Source organism: Pelophylax lessonae, assembly GCF_965119305.1.
Source record: "Pelophylax lessonae genome assembly, chromosome: 7".
NCBI classification, from domain to species: domain Eukaryota; kingdom Metazoa; phylum Chordata; class Amphibia; order Anura; family Ranidae; genus Pelophylax; species Pelophylax lessonae.
This window is the reverse complement of record NC_138774.1, coordinates 33,513,452-33,539,983: the sequence shown is the minus strand read 5'-3', so window position 1 is coordinate 33,539,983 and position 26,532 is coordinate 33,513,452. Positions and strand designations below refer to the sequence as shown.

The 26,532-nt window shown below is 46.3% G+C and overlaps 1 protein-coding gene across 1 annotated transcript in view; it reads left to right on the top strand.

The window, feature by feature from the left end:
- Positions 1–26,532, top strand: part of LOC309560026 (butyrophilin subfamily 1 member A1-like) — an 86,892-nt gene that overhangs the window by 19,286 nt on the left and 41,074 nt on the right. The window contains exons 2-4 of the mRNA XM_082263525.1: positions 17,126–17,476; positions 21,301–21,576; positions 24,545–24,661. Of these exons, the coding sequence (XP_082119651.1) occupies positions 17,126–17,476; positions 21,301–21,576; positions 24,545–24,661 (744 nt within the window). The remainder of the gene's footprint in view (positions 1–17,125; positions 17,477–21,300; positions 21,577–24,544; positions 24,662–26,532) is intronic.

The following is a 26,532-nucleotide window of genomic DNA, read 5'->3' as shown; positions in this document are numbered from 1 at the left end:
GGAAAAAAAATGCATTTTCCTGTTTTTTCTTCATTTTCCAAAAAAAATGAGAGCTGCAAAATACTCACCATGCCTCTCAGCAAATAGATTGGAGTGTCTACTTTGCAAAAGTGGGTCATTTGGGGGGGTTTTGTGCTATCTTGGAATTTTAGGGCCTCCGAAACTGTGATAGGTAGTCAGGAGTGAAATCAACAATTTACGCCCTTGGAAAGCCTGAAAGTGGAGGTTTGTTTTCGGGGTCCTGTACTCGGCTAGACTGCAAAAAAGTCTCACACATGGGGTATCCCTGTACTCAGGAGAAGCAGCAGAATGTATTTTGGGGTGTCATTTCACATATACCCATGGCATGCGTGAGCATTATATCATTTACTGACAACTTTGTGTTAAAAAAAAAAAAAAATTATTTTCCCGAAACTTGTGGCAAAAAATAAACTATTCCATGGACTCACCATGCTTCTCAGCCAATAGCTTGGAGTGTCTACTTTGCAAAATGGGGTCATTTGGGGGGGTTTTGTGCTATCTTGAAATTTCAGGGCCTCTGAAACTGTGACAGGTAGTCAGGGGTAAAATCAGCAATTTACGCCATTAGAAAACCTGAAGATGTGGATTGGTTTTCGGGGGCGCGTACACAGCTACGCTGCCAAAAAGTCTCACACATGGGGTATCCCTGTACTCAGGAGAAGCAGCAGAATGTATTTTGGGGTGTCATTTCACATATACACATGGCATGTGTGAGCAATATATCATTTAGTGACAACTTTCTGTAAAAAAACAACAAAAAAAAAAGAAATAATAATTTTCCCGACACTTGTAGCAAAATATAAAATATTCCATGGACTCACCATGCCTCTCAGCAAATAGCTTTGGGTGTCTACTTTTCAAAAAGGGGTCATTTGGGGGGTGTTTGAACTGTCCCGGCATTTTATGCTCAATCTTATCCACACATCACCCACTCTTCTAACCACTTGAAAACCAAGCCTTTTCTGTGCCTTTTTGTTTACATGAAAAAATATTTTTTTTTTACTAGAAAATTACTTTGAACCCCCAAACATTGTATATTTCTTTAAAGCAGAGGCCCTATAGAATAAAATGGGGGATGTTGCAAATTTTTTTGTCACACGGTATTTGCGCACAGATTTTCCAAACGCAATTTTTGCGAAAAAAATACATTTTTTTTAAATTTATTGCACAAATACACTATATAATTCCAATTTTTTTGGTAAAATTTAAAAGATGATCTTATGCCGAGTTCATAGACACCTGACATGACATGCTTTAAAAATTGCGCACGCCTGCGCAGCGGCAACAACGTACGTACATTTTTAAAAACTTTAAAAGTCTCTACAGGTTACCACTTTAGACTTACAGAGGAGGTCTACTGCAAAAATTACTGCACTCGATCTGGCGATCGCGGCGATACCTCACATGCATGCTGAAATTGCGGTTTACATATGACACTAGACCAACGCTTGCGTGTGCCATTGCGTGCAAGCACGGGGGGAAAGGGGGGGGGCTCAATTTTTTTTTTTTTTTTTTGCTTTTTTATGTTATTTTGACACCTTTCCTTTAATTTTTTTTTTTTAAATCATTTTTATTGTTATCACAGTGAATTTAGATATCCCCTATGATAGCAATCGGTAGTGACAGGTACTCTTTTTAAAAAAAAATTGGGGTCTTTTATACTCTAGATCTCTCCTCTGACCTTAATGTATCTGACCACGCCAAAATTGGTGTGATAAAATACTTTCCCAATTTCCCAATGGCCCTGTTTATTTCTGGCGAAAAAGAAGTCATGAAATGCTCGTAGCCTCCGGCATCTTAGGCCATAGAGATGATTGGAGCCATTCTAATCTTCAATTAGCTCTATGGTTAGATAACTGAACCACCGGCTGCACTCTCGGGTTAACCGGTGGGACAGGAGAGCCCGAGAAAAACCACGGAAGGCTGCGGAAGGCGGCGGTGGGGGGGGGGGGAGACCCCTCCCACTGCATGTAAAAGCAGTCTAGCGGCCAATTACCTGCTAGGATTGCTTTTACATGTTAGCCGACCGCTGGCTGTAAAAAACGATACCAAGATGATGCCTAAATCTGCAGGCATCATCCTGGTACAACCACTCAAAGTCCAGCAACGTACCAGTACATTGCTGGTCCTTGTTTGGCATATAGGTTTTTTTTTTTCATGCAGCCTGTGGGCTGAACGGAAAAAAAGAGAACCTATCAGAAATCAGCACAGGAATAATGCGTAGTATTACTCATCATTAACCGCCCAAACAACCACCCACTGAATTTAATGATGGGTATACACGACACTATCCACGTATACCAAAATAGGATTTTAACTGCAGTGCTGAAATCAGAAAATCACCACAGCTGCTATCAGCAAAGGTATCCATATATGCTGAGCGCAAACACTGTTTGTGTCAGAATATATAAAATCAATGCGTGGTAGCCGACGAGTACCTGCAAGAGAAACAGGTCACAAAAGAATGAAAAAACAAACAAAGTACATTAAAAAAAAGTACATTAGGAAGAGTAGGACATATAAAATGACTGACACAACAAAAGTTTTTGGATTCTCATCATTAACCGCCCAAACAACCACCCACTGAATTTAATGATGGGTATACACGGCGCTATCCACGTATACCAAAATAAGATTTTAACTGCAGTGCTGAAATCAGAAAATCACCACAGCTGCTATCAGCAAAGGTATCCATATATGCTGAGCGCAAACGCTGTTTGTGTCAGAATATATAAAATCAATGCGTGGTAGCCGACAATTACCTGCAAGAGAAACAGGTCACAAAAGAATGAAAAAACAAACAAAGGACATTGAAAAAAGTATAGTAGGAAGGAGTAGAAGGACATATAAAATTACTGACACCACAACAGTTTTTGGATCCTTTTATTTTACTTTCTAACTGTTCCTTTATTTCTTGATTTGGGAGGGAGTGCGATCTTCTGCGATCTTCTCTTCCAGCTTGGGTCTCTCAAAATGTCGATGGACATCCAACATCCTTCGAGACCCTGTGTTTGTGTGCCCTACACTATGTCGTGCTGTACCCTACACTAATACTCCACTAGTGTATGGTAGCGCTCAAAACATTCCCCGATGCAGAGACCAGGTTGGTCAGGACATTTGGGACAATAATAACGGGTGTCACGCCTAAATCCGCGCCTGCTACAGACACGACATCGTCATTGGGGTCGTATTTGGGTAGGGGTACTCGGGAGGGCATAAGGAAAATGCCTCTCATGCAGCCGGCTCACTGCATCTGGAAGGGGAAGTTGGGCAGGCATGCCTCCTGGGTACAGGTAGGCAAGGATGACCGCTTCCTGGAATTCCCGGAAGGGTCCAGTTCGTCCTGACGCCCTGTATAGGACAAAGGTGTTCAGCATAGCCAATTGGAAAAGGTAAACAGACACTTTTTTGTACCAGCGTCTGGCTTTACGGGCAACTAAATACGGCGCCAAAAGCTGGTCGTTAAGGTCCACCCCTCCCATGTTAAGGTTATATTCGTGGACACAGAGGGGTTTCTCCATAACGCCAGTTGCCGTAGGGATTTGGACTGTCGTGTCTGCGTGAAGGGAGGACAGAACATAAACATCCCGTGTATCCTTCCACTTCACCGCAAGCAATTTGTCCGTTTTCAAGCAGGCTCTCGCCCCCCGACTAAGACGGGAATTTACAAGCCGTTGGGGGAAGCCCCGGCGATTAGGTCGCACGGTGCCACATGCGCCAATTTGTAAATCAAGCAGGTGACTAAATAGTGGCACGCTTGTGTAAAAATTGTCCACGTACAAATGTTACCCCTTTCCGGATAAGGGTGACACCAAGTCCCAAACAATCTTACCGCTGCTCCCTATGTAGTCTGGGCAGTTCGGGGGCTCCACAGTGCTATCTTTTCCCTCATAGACACGGAAATTAACTGTATAGCCTGTGGCCCTGTCACAGAGCTTATACAACTTGACCCCGTATCTGGCACGCTTGCTGGGGAGGTACTGTTTGATAGCAAGACGGCCAGTAAATTTAATCAGGGACTCGTCAATGCAGACAACTTGTTCGGGGGTAAACAAGGCTGCAAACCGCTGATTGAAGTGGTCTATGAGGGGCCGAATTTTGTGGAGCCGATCGTATGCAGGGTCTCCCCGAGGACGACAGATTTCATTGTCGCTGAAATGCATAAATCGCAGAATTTGCTCGTATCTCCCCCTGGACATGGAGGCAGAGTACATGCGCATATGGTGAGCTGGGCTAGTGGACCAATATAGCCGCAATTCACTTTGTTTAGTTATGCCCATGTGGAGGGAAAGGCCCAGAAAGATCTTAAATTCGGAAACCGTTATAGGTTTCCAGCCGAATCGTCTGGCAAGGTGCGAATTTGGGTTGGCGGCGATAAATTGTTGAGCATATAAATTTGATTGATCCACAATAGATCTGAAAAGATCTTCCGTGAAGAACAGCTCAAAAAAGTTCAGGGGCGTAAAACCAGCTGTCTCCACGTGGATTCCAGGTTGGGCGGTGAATGGGGGAAGTACTGGCGCTGTAGAATCAGTGGGTTGCCAATTGGGATATGTCAGCGCATCAGGGAGGGCACTATGGGCTCTACGGGCCTGTCTTCGAATACGCGGTGGCTGCGGGCCACTACTTGTGCTAGCCACCGCACCAGCTTCAACTGCACTTAGGGGACTCGCCACGTCACCAGGTCTTACTGCAGTGCTGGTTGTACTAGGTCCAGGTTATACTAGGCCGCTGGCGCTTGCCAGGTCGCCAGAAGGATGAGCGGCACTAGTACCCACACTCTGCTCCATACGAGCACCCTGCGATTCCTGCATTTCAACAACACCAGAATGGGGTCGGGTACGCCTGGGTCTAACAGGGACCCATCTGTCGTCGGAGCTGTCTGTCAGGGAGCCGCTGCTGTCATCTGGTTCGTATACTGACCCTGATTCTGCCGGTGAGGCTTCCCCATCGCTCTCACCTGACATGGACATTATACTGTAAATAGCTTCATCACTGTACGAACGTTTAGACATTTTGGTAACTAAATTTACCCGTACAGTGATGCGACTCACAGGTAATAAAAGCACCTGGTTGTCGAAGACTATTTCAAGCGCTACCAAAAAAACTGCTAATGCTAGCAGGGATCAGGCCTGACTCTGCTAACACAGCGGTTTTGTGTCTTGTGTTTTTTGTAAGTGACAGTAATCTATTGATTACTACACTTACCTGGGTGAAAGGGTTAAACGCAGGTGCTGGCCGGAATCAGTGCTGATCGTGCAAACACCGCGTTTTGGGAACCCTAAACTATGGGGGCGCTAGTATAGCTCTGATCAGATCAGATATTGATCTGTTCAAACACTATACTAGAAATGGAAGTGTATGTGCGTGCGTGCGTGTGTGGTAATCAAGGGGTTACTTCTAAACTATGCGCCGGGGATCTGGGGGGGGGGGGTGGCGGGGACCCTAAACCTCCTTTGGGAAAGAAACTAGCTAGCTAGAGCAACCTCAAGTCACAATGACACTAATACAAAATACAGTAAAAACAGTATATTATGTGTGTATTAGTGCTAATGTGACAGAGGGTGTAGGGGTTAACGGGATGTGATCAGGGGGGGATCAGGGGTTTAAATCTTTATTGGAAGGGACTGGCGGGTATCCTAAGGATAAAAGGAACGGTGGCAAGCGCTAAACCTGGTCACAAGTCACACTTATACGGGTATATAGAAAATGCTATATACTGTATACAGTGTGCGTTGTGGCAGGGGGTGTAGGGGTGATCAGGGGGGGATCAGGGGATTAAATCTTTATTGGGCGGGTGGCGGGGACCCTAAACCTCCTTGGGACACAAACTTAGTCGCCTGCGCTAATTCTGATCACAATCACACTAATACAAAAATACAAAAACACAGTATATTACGTTTGTATTAGTGCTGATGTGACAGAGGGTGTAGGGGTTAACTAGCGGTGATCAGGGGGGGGTCAGGGGAGATCAGGGGCTCAAATCTTTATTAGGGGGGGTGGCGGGTAATTCAAGTGGAAAAAAGGGGGTCGCAAGCGCTAGACCTGACCACAAATCACACTTATACGGGTATATAGCAAAATGCTATATACTGTATACGGTGTGTGTTATGGCAGGGGGTGTAGGGGTGATCAGGGGGGGGTCAGGGGCTTAAATCTTTATTGGGCGGGTGGCGGGGACCCTAAACCTTCTTGGGACAGAAACTTAGTCGCCTGCGCTAATTCTGATCACAATGACACTAATACAAAAATACAATAACACCGTATATTGCGTTTGTATTAGTGCTGATGTGACAGAGGGTGTAGGGGTTAACGGCGGTGATCAGGGGGGGGTCAGGGGAGATCAGTGGGTTAAATCTTTATTAGGGGGGGGTGGGGGGTAATTTGAGTGGAAAAGGGGGGGTCGCAAGGGCTACACCTGTTCACAAATCACACTTATACAGGTATATAGGTATATGCTATATGCTGTATATAGTGTGTGTTGTGTCAGGTGCTGTAGGGGTTAATTGGGGGGGCGATCGGGGGTGAAATGTGCCTATCTAACTGTGTATGTACGTGCTTGGTGCTGTACTTACAATTAGATGTGCTCTCCTCTCACGCTGGATCCAAAAAGACCGTTGGGAGGGGAGGGCACATCTCCTCTAAGCCTGTGTTTACATTTCACAGGCTTAGAGGATGATCTGATTGGGCAGGACCGATCAACAGGTCCAGACCAAAAATGATTGGCCTGGACCTGATGACTGATCGGTTCTGAACCCAATCGAGTCATCGGCGGGACCGCGGGTGCGCGCGCGCGCGCACCAGAGCGGCGAAGGCTAGTGACGTACCGCTACGTCACTCTGCCTGGCCGGGGCTGACCGCCGCAGTATATAGTCGTGCGGCGGTCGGCAACCGGTTAATGTACTTTAAACGCAACAGCCTCAGCGATGTACCTGCAGCTACAGGCATCATTCTGGTATTTTTTCTTTTACTTGGCGATAGGTTTTTTAATGTAAAAGTGATCCTAGCGACTAATTAGCCTCTGGATCACTTTTACAGGTGGCGGGAAGGGTTTCCTCCCTCATGCTGCCTTCCGAGGAGCCCTAGACTGAGGGTGGCGATTCTGCTGGCTGACCATAGAGATGACCAAGGACTGGAACATCCCCAATCATCTCTATGGTCTCAGAAACCGGAAGTGAGAATTATTTTTTCACTTCCGGTTTTGGCTAATGTAAAGCATCAGATCACAGGCAACCAGAGTTGTATAAAGTACTCAAAACCCATACTTGAGTAAAAGTACAAGTGCTCGATCAAAAAGTGACTTGAGTAGAAGTGGAAGTGCTCGATCAAAAAGTGACTTGTGTAGAAGTGGAAGTGCTCGATCAAAAAGTGACTTGAGTAGAAGTACTAAAGTATTCAACATTTTTTGTACTTAAGTATTGCAAGTAGTTTTTTTTAAAATTTTGTTACTCAAGTACTGAAAGTAAAAGTACAAGTACTGTGTTATGTAGTTATTAAAGAAAGAAGTCAAAAGTTTGAACATCATATTGTTTTTTATTATTTCAAATGCAGCTTTTATTTATACATACAGTAGCATTTATTTTCCTATGCGCTGATAATACACATGTTTTGAGCTTCATGAAACCGGCCATCTACTGTTCTGGCAGTGGTAATTTTTATAATAGTAACGAGTAACTATGCAGCACAAAAAAAAAAATATCGGAGTAGAAGTATTGAAATCATTGAAAAAATTTAGTGAAGTAAAAGTGGAAGTAGGAGAAAAAAATTCTACTCTAGGAAAGTACAGATACCGCCTTTCGTACTTAAGTACAGTAGTGAAGTAGTTCCACTTAGTTACTATACATCTCTGCAGGCAACTGGTCCAAATCATTTGGGGGGGGGGGGGGTGGTTATGATGTGCGGTTGTTTTTCAGGGGTTGGGCTTGGCCCCTTAGTTCCAGTGAAGGGAACTCTTAAGGCGTCAGCATACCAAGATATTTTGGACAATTTCATGCTCCCAACTTTGTGGGAACAGTTTGGGGATGGCCCCTTCCTATTGCAACATGACCGCGCACCAGTGCACAAAGCAAGGTCCATAAAGATATGGATGAGCGAGTTTGGGGTGAAGAAACTTGACCGGGCTGCACAGAGTCCTGACCTCAACCTGATAGAATACCTTTGGGATGAATTAGAGCGGAGATTGCGAGCCAGGCCTTCTTGTCCACATCAGTGACCTCATAAATGCGCTTCTGAAAGAATGGTTAAACATTCCCATAGACACACTCCTAAACCTTGTGGACAGCCTTCCCAGAAGAGCTGAACCTGCTATAGCGGGAAAGGGTGGGCCAACTCAATAAGACTGGGATGCCATTAAAGTTCATGTGAATGTGCGTGAAAAGGCAGGTGTCCCAATACTTTTGACAATATAGTGTGTGTGTATATTAATATATATATATAAATATATATATATATATATATATATATAGTCCCAAAAGTCTTAATACATAGTAAAAATTAACAAACTCATATTATATTATTATCACAGGTCGCCTCCCATAGGGAAGCTGCGGACCCGTTCTAATAGGAGCGACACAAGTCGCTCCGACTCAGAAAAAGGGTCCGGAGCTTCTTTGGGGTGACCAGGAGGCGACCGCCATAGACTTCAATGTTATGAAGTCCGTGGCGGCCGCTCCGAGGTCGCGGCGTGCTGCTCGCACCGCAACCTCGGAGGTCGCGGTCCGAAGTAGCGTCGCCCCAGTGTGAACGGGGGCTTAATCTCAAATTTTCCCTATGTATGGTGACTTTTGGAATACCCTGTGTATGTATATATATATACATAATAAACAGGCAAAAAATTTGGGGGAGCATACCCATGTATTTCCAAAGCTGCTGCAGCTATGAACCAAAAGACATGTATATTAAAAAAGAATAGCGCGCAAATGCAAAAGAAATTACTACCAAATCTGAAGAGAGTCCATAAATAAAAATGGGGATTTGGTCCCACCATATGGCCATATCGTGCTCAAGCCCACTACTGCGTCAAAGTACCCCATTATCAGTGGGTCCTACACTATCCATGAAAAAGAGATGAATCCAGCCTTTCTAACCCTTGGAGATAATACTCCTTGCTGGGAAAATGTGCAAATGCACTACAGGGGACTCCTCCTATATCCACTTGATGGTGGACACTGATTGAGTATATATATTGTGTATATATATATATATATATATATATATATATATATATATATATATATATCCTGTAGAAACCTGTTGTTTCCCTTTAAGTAAGACAAGCACAGATTTCAACTTGGTGTCTGCAGAAGCTGGATGCTTTCTATTGATCCCTGCAGTAAATCTGAGGACCGCGATTCACTGACAATCAATAGCAATGCTATTTCATGTTCCTTATTCTTAATCACATTGCAGCAATTCAATACTGCACTTGCGTGTGTGACTTACAAGGAAATTCATGCTTTATGGATTGAAATGCCTCTCACCTACAATTGCGTTCTCAGTTATTTAAAGGAAAATGAAAAAAAAAAACTGATATAACGTAACGGTATATGACAGCTAAACAAGTCCTTTTGTAGTTTAATGAAATTAAAAACTGCCTTTCCACTTGGGTCCAAAGGCAGCTAAGACTTTTTCTGTCAAAAAAAAATCTATTTCTTCTGCTTTCAAGCACAGGAACAGTACTCTAGAGAGAGGATTTCCAAAAACCCTCATTCCCCTTTTCCTGTAATCGGCTAAATGCCTCTTACCCTCCCCCCCCCCCTCCCCGGAGTCTGAGCAGCAGCTCGGGTCATCTTCTGCAGTGACCTCTGGTTTATTGCGTTAAGGTTGGTATTTTTGGTGAGATACTTGGATGGAGTGTGGCAAGTCTTAGGGCAGCCTTTCTCAACCTTTTCAACACAGAGGAACCCTTGAAATAATCTTCTGGTCTCGGGGAACCCCTGTTAAAAATGAAAAATCTACAACTCCTGACCAGGGCTGGTGCTTCCACTAGGCAAACTAGGCTGCTGCCTAGGGCGCATTGCCACCTAGGGGCGCAGCCATGAGTCCGCACTCTCCATCATGAATGATCCTTGTGAGCTGAGCGGAGGGGCGGCCGTGGGGGAGGAAGAAGGGGCAGTGGAAGATGCCAGGTGTCTTGGGCAGTGCGGAACTACCAGGCCCTGGCTTTCCACCACTGTTAGGGGGCCCAAAGAGGCAGAAAGCGAGTCCACCAGCGTGCTGCCTGAATGATGATCCTCTTTGGCTGGAGCTGAGCGGCCTTAACCCCGGGCAGGAAGTGACTCTCTGCACTGAGCTGATGGGCAGCCGTTCATTTCCCTGGGTCGGTATGAAGCAGGGAGCTGAGGAGAGCTGAACCTGAGCCAGAGCTCGGCACTGGAGGGCGGAACCTTTACTGGGGCAGAAGCGACGAGGCACCGGAAGGGTCTGAGGAGGTTGGCGATGAAATAAGTGTGGAGCTCTCTGACTGCTGCTTTTCCCTCCACCAGGAGCAGGTTGGAGCTGTGGTGAACACTGTGGTCCAGCAGAGGAGCGTACTGGGAGAAGGAATCAGCGGGATCACAGTGAAGGAGGGCAGAGTGGGGGCCACTCTCTTCATACCGCCCAGTGAGTGTGCCCAGAACAGGGGATCGGGGTCCCTGGGTGTTACATGGAGCATCCCTGGTATGAAGGGGAATCGGGGTCATCAGGTGTGCCATTGGGAATCGGAGTCACCAGGTGTGACATGGGGGATAGGGGTCACCGGGTGTAACAGGGGTTCGGGGTCACCATGTGAGCCATGAGGAATTGGGGTCCCTGGGTGTGCCATGGGGGAATGGGGTCCCCAGATGTGACACAGAGAAACATTAGGGTCCCCAGGTGTGACATGGAGGAACATCAGGGTCCCCAGGTGTGACATGGAGGAACATCAGGGCCTGACATAGAGGAACATTGGGGTCACTGGGTATGACAGCATGACATGGAGGAATATTGGGGTACCAGGGTGTGACATGCAAAAACATCAGTGTCCCTGGGTGTGACATGGAGGGACATCAGGATCCCCGGGTGTGACATGGAGGAATATGGGGGTCACTAGGTATGAGAGCATAACATGGAGGAAGCATCAGACCAGGGTCACTGGGTATGACATAGAGGAGTTTTTAACCATTTCCATTTTTTTTTGGGGGGGGGGGGGGCAAGTAGCTGGTCTTGCCTAGGGCGTAAAATAGTCTAGCACCAGCCTTGCTCATGACACATTAGTGTGACAGTCAGTGGGCAGAATGCTCCTTACTCTTGTCATCATTGGGAAGAATTACCCCCTTACAGATAGCTAAAAGGAACAATGGTGTCATTGGAAACTTATCGGAGAGGCAGAAATTGCCTATTGCTCAAGGAAACTCCAGCAACCTCAGGAGGGACCCTGGTTGAGAAACCCTGTCTTAGGTGGTATGGTACTTTAGGCACCAGAAGCATTATGTTTTGGCATTGAACTTCAAAACCAAAAAATTTAATCTATGCCAAGATCAACCGTGACAGGCTATCACCCTTAAAAAACATATTGCATAAAAAATAATTGTTCCAACACACTGGCAGTTGTGGCAATACATGGAGTACATATTGAGGCATTACATCCTTTCAGTGACCAATAGAAAAAAAACATTGAATATATACTGTAAAGTGTAATATTTATATATATATATATACAGGGCTTTTTTTCAGCTGGAAGGCGGGGGAATGCAGTTCCAGCACCTCCAATGGGTGCTGGATGGTCTACTGATGCTGGCTGCTGAGAGATCTATTGTTGCTGGAGGGGATCTATTTTTGCATGGCAATCTATTGTTGCTGGTGGAGGATCTTTTGATACTGAGGGTTAATTGTTGCTAGAAGGGATCTACTGTTTAGGGAGGGGTCCACTGTTGCTGGCTACTAGAGAGTCTATTGATGTTGGCTGCTGGGAGATCTTTTGCTGCTGCTGGGGGTCTATTGCTGCTGGGGGGGGGGTCTATTGCTGCTGGCTGTGGGGGATCAATTTTATTGCTTTTCTTGTTATCATAACCTAATCCTATACATTCCATTACAAAATTATACTTGGCTCTATATTCTCTAAAAGGGGCTGTACTGGAAGCTGGGTAGGGGGTGGAACCAAGGGTCAGTGCTCGGAGGTTGGAAGGGGTGGAACCAAGGGTCAGTGCTCGGAGGTTGGAAGGGGTGGAACCAAGGGTCAGTGCTCGGAGGTTGGAAGGGGTGGAACCAAGGGTCAGTGCTCGGAGGTTGGAAGGGGTGGAACCAAGGGTCAGTGCTCGGAGGTTGGAAGGGGTGGAGCCAAGGGTCAGTGCTTGGAGGTTGCAAGGGGTGGAACCAAGGGTCAGTGCTCGGAGGTTGGAAAGGGTGGAACCAAGGGTTAGTGCTCGGAGGTGGGTAGAGGGCGGAGACACAAAGTAACTTAGAATGGGGAGTTCCTGCACCTATTCTCTGAGAAAAAAAGCCCTGTATATATATATATATATATATATATATATATATATATATATATATATATATATATATATATACATAGATATACATATATATATATATATATATACATAGATATACATATATATATATATATATATATATATATATATAGTGCCCTCAAAAAGTATTCATACCCCTTGAAGTTTTCCACATTTTGTCATGTTACAACCAAAAATGTAAATGTATCTTATTGGGATTTTATGTGATAGACACAAAGAGGCACATAATTGTGAAGTGGAAGGAAAATGATAAATGGTTTTCAAAATTGTTTACAAATAAATATGTGAAAAGTGTGGAGTGCATTTGTATTCACCCCCCTGAGTCAATACTTTGTAGAGCCGCCTTTCCCTGCAATTACAGCTGCAAGTCTTTTTGGGGATGTCTCTACCAGCTTTACACATCTAGAGAGGGACATTTTTTCCCATTCTTCTTTGCAAAATAGCTCAAGCTCTGTCAGATTGGATGGAGAGTGTCTGTGAAGAGCAAGTTTTAAGTCTTGCCACGGATTCTCAATTGGATTTAGGTCTGGACTTTGACTCGGCCATTCTAACACATGAATATGCTTTGATGTAAACCATTCCATTGTAGCTCTGGCTGTATGTTTTGGGCCGTTGTCCTGCTGGAAGGTGAACCTCCGCCCCAGTCCATGGGCGTAGGAACCGGGGGGGACACATCCCCCCCAGGAAATAATGCGGGGGGGGGACAGGTATGGTAAAATCCCCCCAGTTTAGTACATCGCCGGCCTATGTGGTGGCTAAAGGGGGGGGGGGGTTTACGACCCAGAAAGGCGCCGATTGGCTGCCTTCTGTGGGCGTAACCTGGGCGCAGGAAAGAACTCTTGGCCACCCCCACCTTCGTGATGTCCTGGCTGTGATTGGTCCAGTCTCCAGCCTGGACCAATCATCATCCAGGACATCCGATCGCTGACGTTGCAATGGGGGCGGTGCCGGTGCGTGCGTCAGTCACTCACCGTCACCGCCGCTCACCTTCCCGCCGGTTCCCGCCGCAGAGAAGAGGAGAGGCCGCCCACCGGTTCCCGCCGCAGAAGAGGACGAGGGAGAAGTCGCTCACCTTCCCGCCGCCGCCGATAGCCGAGCCGCCGCCGCCAGGTAAGTGCATTGGGTTGAAGGGAGCACGCACGCTGGTCTCTGCATTGATTGGGGGACAATGCTTGCTGTGGCACTCTGCAATCATTGGGGTACAATGCTGTGTGGCATTCTGTAATCATTGGGGTACAATGCTGTGGCACTCTGCAATCATTGGGGTACAATGCTGTGGGCACTCTGCAATCATTGGGGTACAATGCTGTGGGCACTCTGCAATCATTGGGGTATAATGCTGTGGGCACTCTGCAATCATTGGGGTACAATGCTGTGTGGCACTCTGCAATCATTGGGGTACAATGCTGTGGCACTCTGCAATCATTGGGGTACAATGCTGTGGGCACTCTGGAATCATTGGGGTACAATGCTGTGGCACTCTGCAATCATTGGGGTACAATGCTGTGGGCACTCTGCAATCATTGGGGTACAATGCTGTGGCACTCTGCAATCATTGGGGTACAATGCTGTGGCACTCTGCAATCATTGGGGTACAATGCTGTGGCACTCTGCAATCATTGGCGAGTAAAAATGCTGTCCCCCCCAGATTTGTGTGGGTTCCTACACCCTTGCCCCAGTCTCAAGTCTTTTACGAACACCCAACAGGTTTTCTTCTAAGTTTGCCCTGTATTTGGCTCCATCCATCTTCCCATCAACTCTGACCAGCTTCCCTGTCCCTGCTGAAGAAAAGTATCTCCGCAACATAATGCTGCCATCATGTTTCACGGTGGGGATGGTGTGTTAAGGGTGATGTGCAGTGTTACTTTTCTGCCACAAATAGTGTTTTTCTTTTAGGCAAAAACAAATTTAATTTTGGTCTTATCTGAGCAGAGCACATTCTTCCACATGTTTGCTGTGTCCCCCACATGGCTTCTCACAAACTGCAAACAGGACTTCTTATGGCTTTCCTTCAACAATGGCTTTCTTCTGTGTCACTCTTCCATAAAGGGCAGATTTGTGGAGTGCCGACTAATAGTTGTCCTGTGGACAGATTCTCCCACCTGAGCTGTGGATCTCTGCAGCTCCTCCAGAGTTACCATGGGCCTCTTGGCTGCTTCTGTGATAAATGCTCTCCTTGCCCAGTTTAGGTGGACGGCCATGTCTTGGTAGGTTTGCAGTTGTGCCACGCTCTTTCCATGTTCGGATGATGGATTGAACAGCGCTCGGTGAGATGTTCAAAGCTTGGGATATTTTTTTATAACCTAAACCTGCTTTAAACCTCTCCTCAATTGCATCCCTTTCCTGTCTGGTGTGTTCCTTGGCCTTCATTATACTGTTTGTTCACTAAGGTTCTCTATCAAACCTCTGAGGGCTTCACAGAACAGCTGTATTTATGAGATTAAATGTCACACAGGTGGACTCTATTTACTGATTAGGTGACTTCTGGAGGCAATTGGTTCCACTAGATTTTTGTTAGGGGTATCAGAGTAAAGGGGGGTGAATACAAATGCACGCCACACTTTTCACATATTAATTTGTAAAAAATTTTGAAAGCCATTTATAATTTTTCTTCCATTTCACAATTATGTGCCACTTTGTGTTGGTCTACTCTATCATATAAAATCCCAATAAAATACATTTATATTTTTGGTTGTAACATGAGAAAATGTGGAAAATTTCAAGGGCTGTGAATACTTTTTCAAGGCACTGTAGCAACCACTTAATGAATATGTTTATCTGAACAGCAGCTGTTAAAATGTGTTAAGCATTTGTAAACTTCACAAAATTTAAAATCACTCTCTGGGATAGATTTCACCCCCTTCCCACCCCTCTGCCCTCCCAACCTCATACTATCTGATTGCTGGTTTAAAAAAAAGGTCCCTACCTAAATGGCCTTTTTGACTTACCTTAATCTGTGGTCATATAATGTTACAACCCCCATTTTTTTCTGTTTACCTGCTGCTTGGGTCCATCTTTGGGTGTCATGGTCAATGACTGCATAATGCGGACACTTTCTATTGGATGTCCTCTCAAGATCCATCACAGGGGTCGGGGGGGGGGGGGGGGGGCAATACAACTGGATTTTCAGTGAGGAACCTGCAAGGGGAGACTTAGTTGAGTATATTTGGCTTCACAAGGTAAAGCACTAAATGCTAATTGGGATGGGTTAGAGGTGGATGGGAGGAGTGGGAAAATGGTTTTAGTCTGGAGTAGGGGGTTTTGATTTCAATATTTTTATTAATTTTATGTGAAAAGAAAAAATACACACGAATGCGTACAGTTAACATCTTCAATGAAAAACAACATAGAACAATGTTTAACAGTTGACACAAAGGGGATCATGGCAGTGGCATACATGGCTAGAGAGCACCATTCCGGTAGTCCCATGGACCGGGGCGATGCCAACCGGGTCTGGGCCCACCCCCCTCCTCCGGCGCCCTTAGGGGAACACACTGCGCCCCAAGGAGGGAAGCGGTCACCCGTCACCCAGTCCACCGCAGCACCTCCGGCACCGGGAAACCGGATCATTTGTATTGGTATACCAAAGTGACTAACATGGCAAATTAAGGCTAAAAGGCCGCTTTAGGCGGCAATGAAAGGTCTATAACGATCCTAAGAGGATCATGTCGTCATAAATTCCATTGCAGCAAAGAGAAAGAGAGAGCATGTAGGAAAGAGAGGTGAAGAAAGAAAAGAGGGAAGAAAGAATGAGTGGGGAACGGAAAGAATAGAGTAGGGGACAGAAGCGGTAAAAGGTTGGTGTCCAGGTCCGCGAGAGAGGGGTCCAGGTGGCTCCAGAAAGCCGTCTGCTCTCAGGATAGGGAGGGAATACCCTCCCGGGCTTTAAAGTGGTTGTAAACCCTTACATCAACTCAGTAAATTAACTGGCCTCAGGTGATACACAGAGATTAAACAAATCCTCCTACATACGTTGTACCTGTTTATCTGCAGTTTTTTCTTCTCTACATCCATTCAAACTCCTGAATTTATAACGCTTGTCTGAGAGTTCAGAAAGAATGGGGTGGAGAGCTGAAATTACACTCCCTTACACTCTGCAGAGCTTAGCGACGAGACCTCTGAGAGCTGAATGGAGGGAAGGGACACACCCCTGTCACACAGGAACAAAGCCGAGGCTGTCAATCAGCTGGAGATCCCTCCCCTGTCACCATCTTTTTCTTGGTGTCAGGAAAATTTGTCAAAAGTGACTCAGGCTGATAAACTGCAGAGGAACAAAGCAGCAGACAGAAATGACACTTAGTGCTCCGGATGAGACAAGTGCACACCATAGAGGGATATGGTTTGCTCATATTTCATGTCTGAGGTTTACAACCACTTAAAATGTGTTTTCAGAATGTTATTTGGTACATCTGTGTTAGTGAAAGTACTAGCTCGGGTTAAAGGAAAATCTGTCACCAGGAGAAACATGGAGGCTGCCAACACCGACCCATTGTTCTGAAAACCCTACTAGCTTAGTGGCCATGTTGACCCTCTTGCTTTGAATCTTTATGCAGATGAGGACATCTAACTTTCCCCTGACTTTACTTATCTCTATCCCCTTTTTCAATTTTCAGCAAAGTTTCAGATTCACACTCAGCAGAAGCTCCTGGTGGCAGCAGTGGGATCGGACGTTATGTTGCCCTGCATTGTCACCCCGCCATTGCCCGCCGTTGGCCTGGAGGTGCGTTGGTTTCGTCACCTTTACCACAATGTCGCCTTCCTGCTCAAAGATGGCAACGAAGACCGTCAGCAACAGAGTCCGGATTATCGCGGGCGAACCTTTATGCTGGCTGGACCAGACAAAGGAGACCTGTCACTTAGTCTGCGCCAGGTCCGCCTCTCCGATGCAGGCGAATATCACTGCTTTGTGGAGAACACCACGGCCCAGAGCGATGAAGAGGGAATCCTGACGCTCAGTGTTGTGGGTTAGTCTGACCAAAATGTGTTACTTTGTTTATCCATTAGCATGTAGACATGGTTGTATTAAAGCAGAGTTCCACCCCAAAAGATTGCACGTCCACTCAGGACGAGCAGCGGGACTCACGCATGCGCAGTGCGCACCTGGCTGTGAAGATGCCGGTGCCACAGGGAGAAGAGGGAGAGAACAGAGGCTTGATCGTGGGACAGGTGAGTGTGTGTTTATTAAAATTCAGCAGCTACACTTTTTGTAGCTGCTGACTTTTAATAAACACAAAAATGGGTTGAACTCCGCTTTAAGCCCTTGCACTTGCTGAGATTCAAATAGTTCTGATCAGAAAATTAGCTAAAAACAGGACTTTTTTCAGCTGGAACTTGCTGGAACTCAGTTCAACCACCTCCGGCCCAGACCATCTGCTCCCTGCTCACCACTGTGTAAATACAGAAGTCCGGCTTTTGTGTTTACAAGCAACAGCTCGTCTCCCATAGATCTGATCTCCTGAGCGGCTCCCAGTAAATGCAAGGATGGGGACAACGGAGATGCAGGTGCCCGGAGTGGAGTGCAGATCTTGACACCCCCACTAGAGGATCTCCCCGCAAATAATAAAGGCATGTGAAAGGGCGTGCCAGTGTTTAAGCCCTGAAGATAAGAGTGTGCGAAAGAGGGTGCCGGTGCGGGCCCTGAAGTGTTAAGCAACGCAGCAGTCTTATAAGTAGCTACCACAGTGAAGAGGGGTAAAGGAAGATTTAACTAGGACTTTGTGCCACTTGAAGGTGTCCGAAGTAAGTTCAGCGTTAAAGGACAGCGAGTCAGCGTTAACCAGCATTTAATCAGCATTCGCCGGCATCTGGCCAGCGCCAAGCCAGCGTCAATCAGCATTTTCAGTTGTCCCATTACAATTGTGCATAATTGAGCCAGAGGAGTATCCCACTCATCCCTTCTCCCATCCAAGTTCTCAAATAAACATAAAAACCCAAAGATAATTCTACAGCAGTGCCCCCGCCCTTGCAACTTGCACTGTGGTTGTCCTGGTGTGTGCCTGTCTCCTGGAAGACCTTGGAAGCAAGCAGGAATCTCTGCTGCTGTGGGCACCTCTCCATGGCTTGTTTAGCCTGACAGCAGTGCCAGGCTAATGACAGCTTCCAAGTTTGGCGGCTGGGTCCGGTGAATGCGCACACGGATGGGAGTCAGTCTCGACTGTCCTGTGTGTGCCTGTTTCCATGGGGGCAGACAGGCATTCCTGCAGTTGTGGACTCCCCCTCCACAGCCCAAGTGGCCTGACAGCAGCGCAGGGCCGATAGGCGCTTGCCACCTGCTAAGTTCAGCGGCAGGATGCACACGGGAGTCGGGACTAATGCTTGGCTGGGTCGCTGGGCAGGTGGGGCCTCCCAGGCAACTGCCCAGCGCGCCCATACGGTAAGATGGCCCTGCCCTGGAATCCCCCTACAGTCCGCCCCAAACATTACTGTATGTTATCCTATGTTATGTTTTATAGAAAATAAAAAGGTGGGAGAGAAGAAGGAAGAAAGAATGGATGGAAGGAATGGAATAGGAAAAACAAAAAGGAAGGAAGAACGCAAAAAAGGAAAGATTGAAAGAAAAAAGGGAGGAAAAAGGCAGGGAAAAAATTAGGGAAGCAGGGAAAGAGAAAAGATTAATGGAATGGGAAGAAGGAAAGAGGAAGGAAGGAAAAAATAATGGAGAAAGCAAGAAAGGTAAGAAAAAGTAAGTCAGGAAGGATGGAAATGGGGAGGAAGGAAAAACAGGGTTGGGAAGAGCGAAGGAGGAAATAAGGAAGTGTAGCAGTATTTCCAGCATCAGTGCTGGATATGGGTCTGCCATGGTTACCGTTAACACCAACAGCACATTTAAGCTCATTGCATCTTTGGTTTTTAGTTTTATTTTAGGAACTTGGATGGGAGAAGGGAATGAGTGGGATACTCCTCTGGCTCAACTAGTTACAAGAATGGGACACTTGAGAAAAAATGCCTTCTGGCGCTGACTTGACGCCTGCTGAATGCCGACCAACGCTTACTGGCGCTTGTGAACACTGACTTGCTGTCACTGAACTGAAACTGACTTCTGGCACTCCTGTTAGCTCAAAAGTCCCTTTTGACTGCTTCCTCCAGTCCTCCCTGACTGAGGTAGCCACTTGCAATTACTGCTGCAACACTTAACACTTTACACTTCAGGGCCCAACCACTGGCAACCCCTTTACTCTTCAGGGTTAATTCTGGTACCCCCTTTACTGCCGGTTAGCTAGCTCCTGGATCCCTCTGACCTTCTCCGGAATGGTCCCCTCTCCTAGGCAGACCCCCAGGGACAGTTTTCCGTACTCACGACTCAGAATGCTTTCCTGAAACTCGTCCCCCAACAGCTCCCCTGGTCCTCAGTACTCTGGATCCTTCTCTGCAGCTCAGCTCAGCCCTGTATTCTCTCAGGCAAGCCACCTGTTATACCCGATTCCTCTTGATAGGGGGAGAGACAGCCGTCACCTCCCTCCTGGGACTCTGCTTCCTGCCAAAGACAATCTGACATGCGCGCTCCACAGACTTATACCCCCTCCCATAATGCTGTGCAGCAGAATCTGCCCTTCTAGGATGGATACAAGCCCTGGTGTGCTATTGGTCAGGTTTCCTCCACTGCCCAATGAGAGCCCTCATTGGGATACAGTGGGGAGACTCCCCAGCACAACAGGCACACCTGGGAGCACATGTCAGCCTAGCTGAACGATATGGCCCTGCTGTTATGCAGGCAAGGCCCCACTATATTTTACCTAGCACCAGTGCTTTAAGTGGGCCGATATGCACTGGTACTCAGTACCGCCACTTCCAAATATGGCTCTTGAGCATACCGCCACTTCTCCATGCGCCTTAGCGTACCAGTACGCTCATTTTGGACATCTGCGCCCTTAATTGCCCCCCCCCCCCAAGAATATTTCCCACTCCAGAGCCAGACCAGTCACCACCAGTGAGTCCCCCTGCTCCGGAGTCCCAGCCCAGGCCAGGTGGGGGGTGCTCTGTGGGGACCCTGATGTGGGGTGTGGGGGGGGCGACAAAATTTATAGGCTATAATAGAGTACTGGCACCTCTTTTGGGCCACTTAAAGCACTGCCTAGCACCTACCTTGGAGGGTGCTACAGAAGGAAGGTGAAAAGTAAGCCAGCAAAGGAGGAAGGAAGGATGGCATGGTATGGGAAGAATTAAAGAGGGAGGGAGGGAAGGAGGGAAGGTAGGAAGGAGGGAAGGAAGGAAGGGCATTTTATGGGAAGAATGAAAGAGAAAGGAAGGAATGGGGAAGGAAGGAAAGAAGGAAAAATTTAAAGCAGAAGCAAGGACAAAAGGAAGGAAAGAGAGAGAAAGGAGATAACGAAGGAACTTTATTGACAGAAGTAATAGCTGCCCTTTTGGCCATATCATAAAATGAGGGATGTATGTAGCCAGATGTTTCTAGAGAAAGACAGCCTTGACAGTTGTTTAAGGCAGTGAAGAGATGGCATGAAATATCAGGCTTGCAACAAAGGAAGATATTGAAAATGTCTCTGAGGCAAGAAGTGTGGCAGACAATGGATACAGACGTATGTCTACTAGATTTAATGACATCTTAGGTTATACATCATAGAAAAAGAAAGTCTTATACCGGAAATAGCTTCAACTTGGCTAATTTTAGGTGATGCATGACATACTTGAAGAACAAGGCACTATTACTAATAAAAAAAAAAAAAAACAGTAAAAAACAAAAAAAATCTGTAGAGTTCCATTTTCTTTTTAAGAATGATAATTTCACTCATGTACTCCATTGGTCAGTCTGACGCCATCTTGTTTCTTGTAGGTTTGGGGACTCCCCCTGTTATATCAGTTGCTCTGCAGGGCAGTTCCGTTGTTCTCTCATGTTCCTCTGAAGAGTGGTTTCCAGAGCCAACCATGTTCTGGGTGATAGGAAATGGGGAACCATTACCAGGGAATCACATCACAAAGAAAAACTCCAGTGGATTTTATCACGTTCATAGCAACATTCATCTTCAAGATGCCTCAGGTGGGCATGCCTACTGCGGACTACAACATCCCGTGACAAAGACAGAGACTGGCGTTTATGTGGCAATTTCAGGTTGGTGTCCTAGGGCCATTGCCAGATTCAGAACCTTAGACTGCAATCCTAAAATTGAACCAAAACTCTTCTGTGCTTTTGTGTTCGATGTGAACCTGGAAGCTAGCTATTGCTTTTGCTGGGCCAACGATGGCCATAGATTCTTGTGACAACTTTGGCCTAATATGGCCACATGGCCATAGTAAGTCAATCAAATTGACCTACCATGGCCATGTGGCCATGTTACATCAATAATGTCATGAGCATCCCTACCCCTTTGTGTACATCAGCTGGACATCAGGGCTTGGAATCCCCCACCCACTGCTCATAGGCCCAGCAATGACAGATAACTTTCAGTTTCAGCTGAACTTGAGTTTGGACCAAACACAAGTCTAAACCTAAGTTCATCACTAATCTCCAGCCATACTCTTACCTCCCCTACCCTTTACCCCCCTCTAATTGCTAAAATTAGTTAAAAAGAACTTAAACTAAAAGCTACTGACAACCTGAATGTTCTGTCACATGATGGTCCCGAGACTTCTATTACCTAGACTGCATCGTGGGAGGGTCCTTCTTTAGGTGCCCTTCCGCACCTAAAGGGTAGGGTCCTCTCAGGTTTCAGAAGATTGCAACACAGTGATTAAGTCACAAGGTATTCTAACCTAAAAGTTAAAATGGTTCACCTTAATGCGTTCTCTAAGGTAGAAAACGCCCCACTAGCTGTTCCCCTCATCCCTAAACACTAACCTGACGCCTCTTGCCGATCAAACGCTGTCCCTGCAGCACTGCTCCTTCACTTCCTCGTCTCACAGGAGACACAGGCAGCAAAGGGAGCCATAGGCTGTTGCTGCTGTCAGTCAAACTGCTGTGAGGAGGGAGCAGGGGTGTGGCTTCATGGTGCTGTGTGTATCTATAAATACACACAGCCCAGCTTATGAGTTCAACAGCATGGGTGCCCTTGTGGGTAGGCGAAACATGATGCAGCAGGCAGAAAAAATCCAGGGTCCAAGCACAGTAACAGGAATATATTGTAACAAAAGTCCAGCAATACACAGCAGGCCCGGTGGGAAGGCAACATAACCAAGAACACTCAAAAATGGTAACAGCGATGAGACAGAAGAGTGAAGACTCAGAGGTGCCAACAGTGTCTGTCACAAGGAGCGGAATGTGGCTTGGCTGGCCCAAACTAAAATGGGGAAGCTTCCAACAAGGATGGCATATCCCTGTAATTTCTCTACTTCTCTGGAACCTTTCACTGATACTAAGCACTGTCCCTGACAGACAGGCATCCTGCCTCTACACTGCCACTTGCAAAAATGCATGTCAAACATGGGAGCCAGTGTTTTTAAAAGACTCTGGCTTACCCAAGATGGCTGCCCAAGTCACAATTGATGCCAGCATCTAATTTGATAGAGGAACTAGGTTCCACGCCAGAGGCGTAACTAGAACCTTCAGGGCCCCGGTGCAAGAAACCATTAAGGGCCCCCCCTGGACCCCTGGCCGGGGTCCTTCCCTTCAAGCCTGGGGCTCTTCCCACTGATCCTGGGGCCCTTTACTCTTGTTGCAGGACCCTTTATTATGGTCCAGCAGCGGGACCCTTTCACAAGTTCTGCAGTGGGCCCCCTTCCTGCCATCTTGGAGCCTCCCCACGGGGGTGGAATGCCAGGGCCCAGTCGCAACTGTGACCTTTGAGATCCTAGAAGTTCACCCACTGGTGTCAGTAGTTTTTTTTTTTGGTATTTTAATTGTATTATTTTTTATCACTTTATTTTATTTTTTTACAAAGTCACTGACTATGACTCTGTCCATTCAGAAAAAGAAGGAGCTGGTAAATTACATATTTACTCACCCCTTCCTGGTTCTCTATTGTGACACATCCCCTGCAGCAGCCGGCAGGAGAGGGAAGGGGGGGCAGCAAAGTAGGGGGGGGGGGACCAAGGGAGCACACAGGGGCCCAGAAACAGCAGAACACAAGTGAACTGGATAGGAGAAGTGGCGGGGGCAGCATACAGAGGGACCAATCTCCTCCATTTTCCTCCTGCAGCTACAGGAGGAAAAAGGAGGATAGTGATTTATCGACATGCTTCCCCCGCCGCCCCTCATATCCAGGTGTACAGGGGAGCTGCACGGGCCCCCTGGAGCATGGGGCCCGGTTGCAATTGCAACCCCTGTAGTTACTCCCCTGTTCCACGCAATTTTCTCCCGCCATCTGCTTTGCCATTGCAGATGAGCGCCACCTGCAGTGGAAAAAATAGACTGCACCTGCATACCCTCTTATAGCACATGCCTTTCTAAGCGGGCAGTCAGAAGAAGAAGAAGCAGATAGTGACAGAAGGGCACAGAGCAGGCAAGTATAACCTCTATTTTGTTTTAATTAAAAAAAAAAAAAAAGTCTTTGATATCACTTTAATTGTTAAATGCACAAAGTACATGTGCCAAGTACAATAGAGTGCTTATTGTACTTGGTACTTATACATTGTGCATGTGGTAACAAGACCGATAGGCTGTGAGCCCAGACGCCAACACTGGATCACCACCATATTTGCCCAGAGACAGGCTTTAAGCAATCCACTGAAGCAAAATCCCGAGATCACCTCAGTGTTCATTGAGAGAATACAATCTAAAGCTTTTGCTGTGTAACTCCCCTTTACTCTTTGCATCTTGTATTACTAGCTGTATTTAAAGAAGGTTTATATTTGATTGGTGGCTGGGAGAAACTTCCTTGCACTAACATTCTGTTACATCCGGCTCTCTGTATGTAAGAGACAGCACGGAGCCTGCAAGTGACTATTACCTCTCTTACATCACAAGCCTGGGGTTTCCAGATTACCAACAAAAGTTGGATTGGTGGACTGGTCCACCATAGATGATGTTGTGAGCAGGTAGTCTGTGTCAGATTTCCAATTCAACTCAAAACTTTTGCTCTTTGCCACTCAATATTTCTTCTTTGACATTTTCTTCTTTGGTTTTCTCATTTTATGTTGCACAGATGGCATCTTTCCTCGAGCCTCCCCATGGGTGATTGCCTTCTGGATCCTCTTGATCTTCAGCCTTGCAGGCTTAGCTTTGTTGGCTTGGTTCTTCTACACGAAACAAAAGGAGAAAGGTAAGGTCGGGTTTGAAATTAAAGTAGAATTTTGGGAATGTGATAGGCTGGGTACCTCCCTGGATCCAGGCACAACTTGACTGAAGTTTCCAAACTCAGATAACTCTGTCCTTCGATTTGTCAGAGTGGGGATGTACCAGCTTGGTAACTTGAGGGATTAAGGTCTTTGAGTTGGGACAATGGGGTAAGGGTACTGCAAAATGTTACACCTGTTGTGTTTCTTGATTAAGGGATGTAGCCTATCTGTCCACGTTTTTTAACCACTTCAGCTCTGGTAGGTTTTACCCCCTTCATGACCAGGCCATTTTTTCCTATTTAGCACTGTGCTACTTTAACCACTTTACCACCGGAGGATTTTGCTGTCCTACGTCCAGGCCACTTTTTGCGATTCGGCACTGTGCGACTTTAACTGACAATTGCGCGGTCATGCAACGCCATACCCAAACAAAATTTACGTCCTTTTTTCCCCACAAACAGAGCTTTCTTTTGGTGGTATTTGATCACCTCTGCATTTTTAATTTTTTGCGATATTAATAAAAGAAAGTGACAATTTTGAAAAAATAACAATATGTTTCTACTTTGACAGTTAAGAAATATCCAATATATTCAATTTTTGTCATATATTTAGGCCAAAATGTATTTAGCTACATGTCTTTGACAGAAAAATTCTCAATGAGCGTATTTTTAACTGCTTTAAGACCGGAAGATTTTACCCCATTCCTGACCAGGCCATATTTTGCGATTCGGCACTGCGTTACTTTAAAGGACGATTGCGCGGTTGTGCGACGCTGTACCCAAATTAAATTTATGTCCTTTTTTTTTTCCCCACAAATAGAGCTTTCTTTTGGTGGTATTTGATCACCTGTGCGATTTTTACTTTTTGCGCTATAAACACAAAAAGAGCGACAATATTGAAAAAATTATATTTTTCACAGTTTTTTATATGAAATTCCCCCAAAAAAACATGTAAAAATCAAATTTTTTTAACATTTTAGGCCAATTTGTTTTCTGCTACATATGTTTGGTAAAAAAAAAAATCGCAATAATCGTATTTTGATTGGTTTGCGCAAAAGTTATCACAGCTACTAATTATGGGAAATTTATGTCATTTTTATTGTTTCTTTGTTTAACTAGTAATGGCGGCGATCTGCGATTTATTTTTGCGGGACTGCGACATTGCGGCAGACAGATCGGAACCTTGACTAACATTTTTGACACTTTTGGGGATACCAGTGACATTACTACAGTAAAAAGTGCTATAAATATGCACTGTTACTGTAAAAATGACACTGGCAGGGAAGGGGTTATCTTTTATTGGTGATCAAGGGGTTAATGTATGCCTGGTGCTTACTAACGAGTGTGGGGGGAGGGGACTGTGTGACACAGGGACAGATCGCAGGTTCAGCTATGCTGAATCCTGTGATCTGTCCCTGCCTGTCACAGAGGAGATCCGCCCGCTTTGTTTACACAAGCGGGCGGATCTCCACACTCGATCCCCGACAATCAGGGAAGAGCGGCGGTAATCACCGCCGCTCCTCCCCTGGCCCGGCTCCCGCTGTGACTGAAAACAGCGGGAGCGAGCCTCCGGCGGCGCGTGCGCGCCGCCCACAAGGGGAGGAGTCCAGCGACGTAGGTCTACGTCACTGGACGATAATGAGCCACTTTGCCGCAGTACAGTCAACGTGACCGGTCGGCAAGTGGTTAACTAGTAATTGCGCGGTTATGCATCACAGATGGGACAGTTGGGAGCTATGCTCTGAGGCCTCCTGGGATATGCATATCACATTTCTCAGGATGCTTCACTTTTCATTCATAGCGGCCAGAGGAGGACAGGTCTGGTGCGGGTCATCAAGGGGTTGGGATGCCTGAAA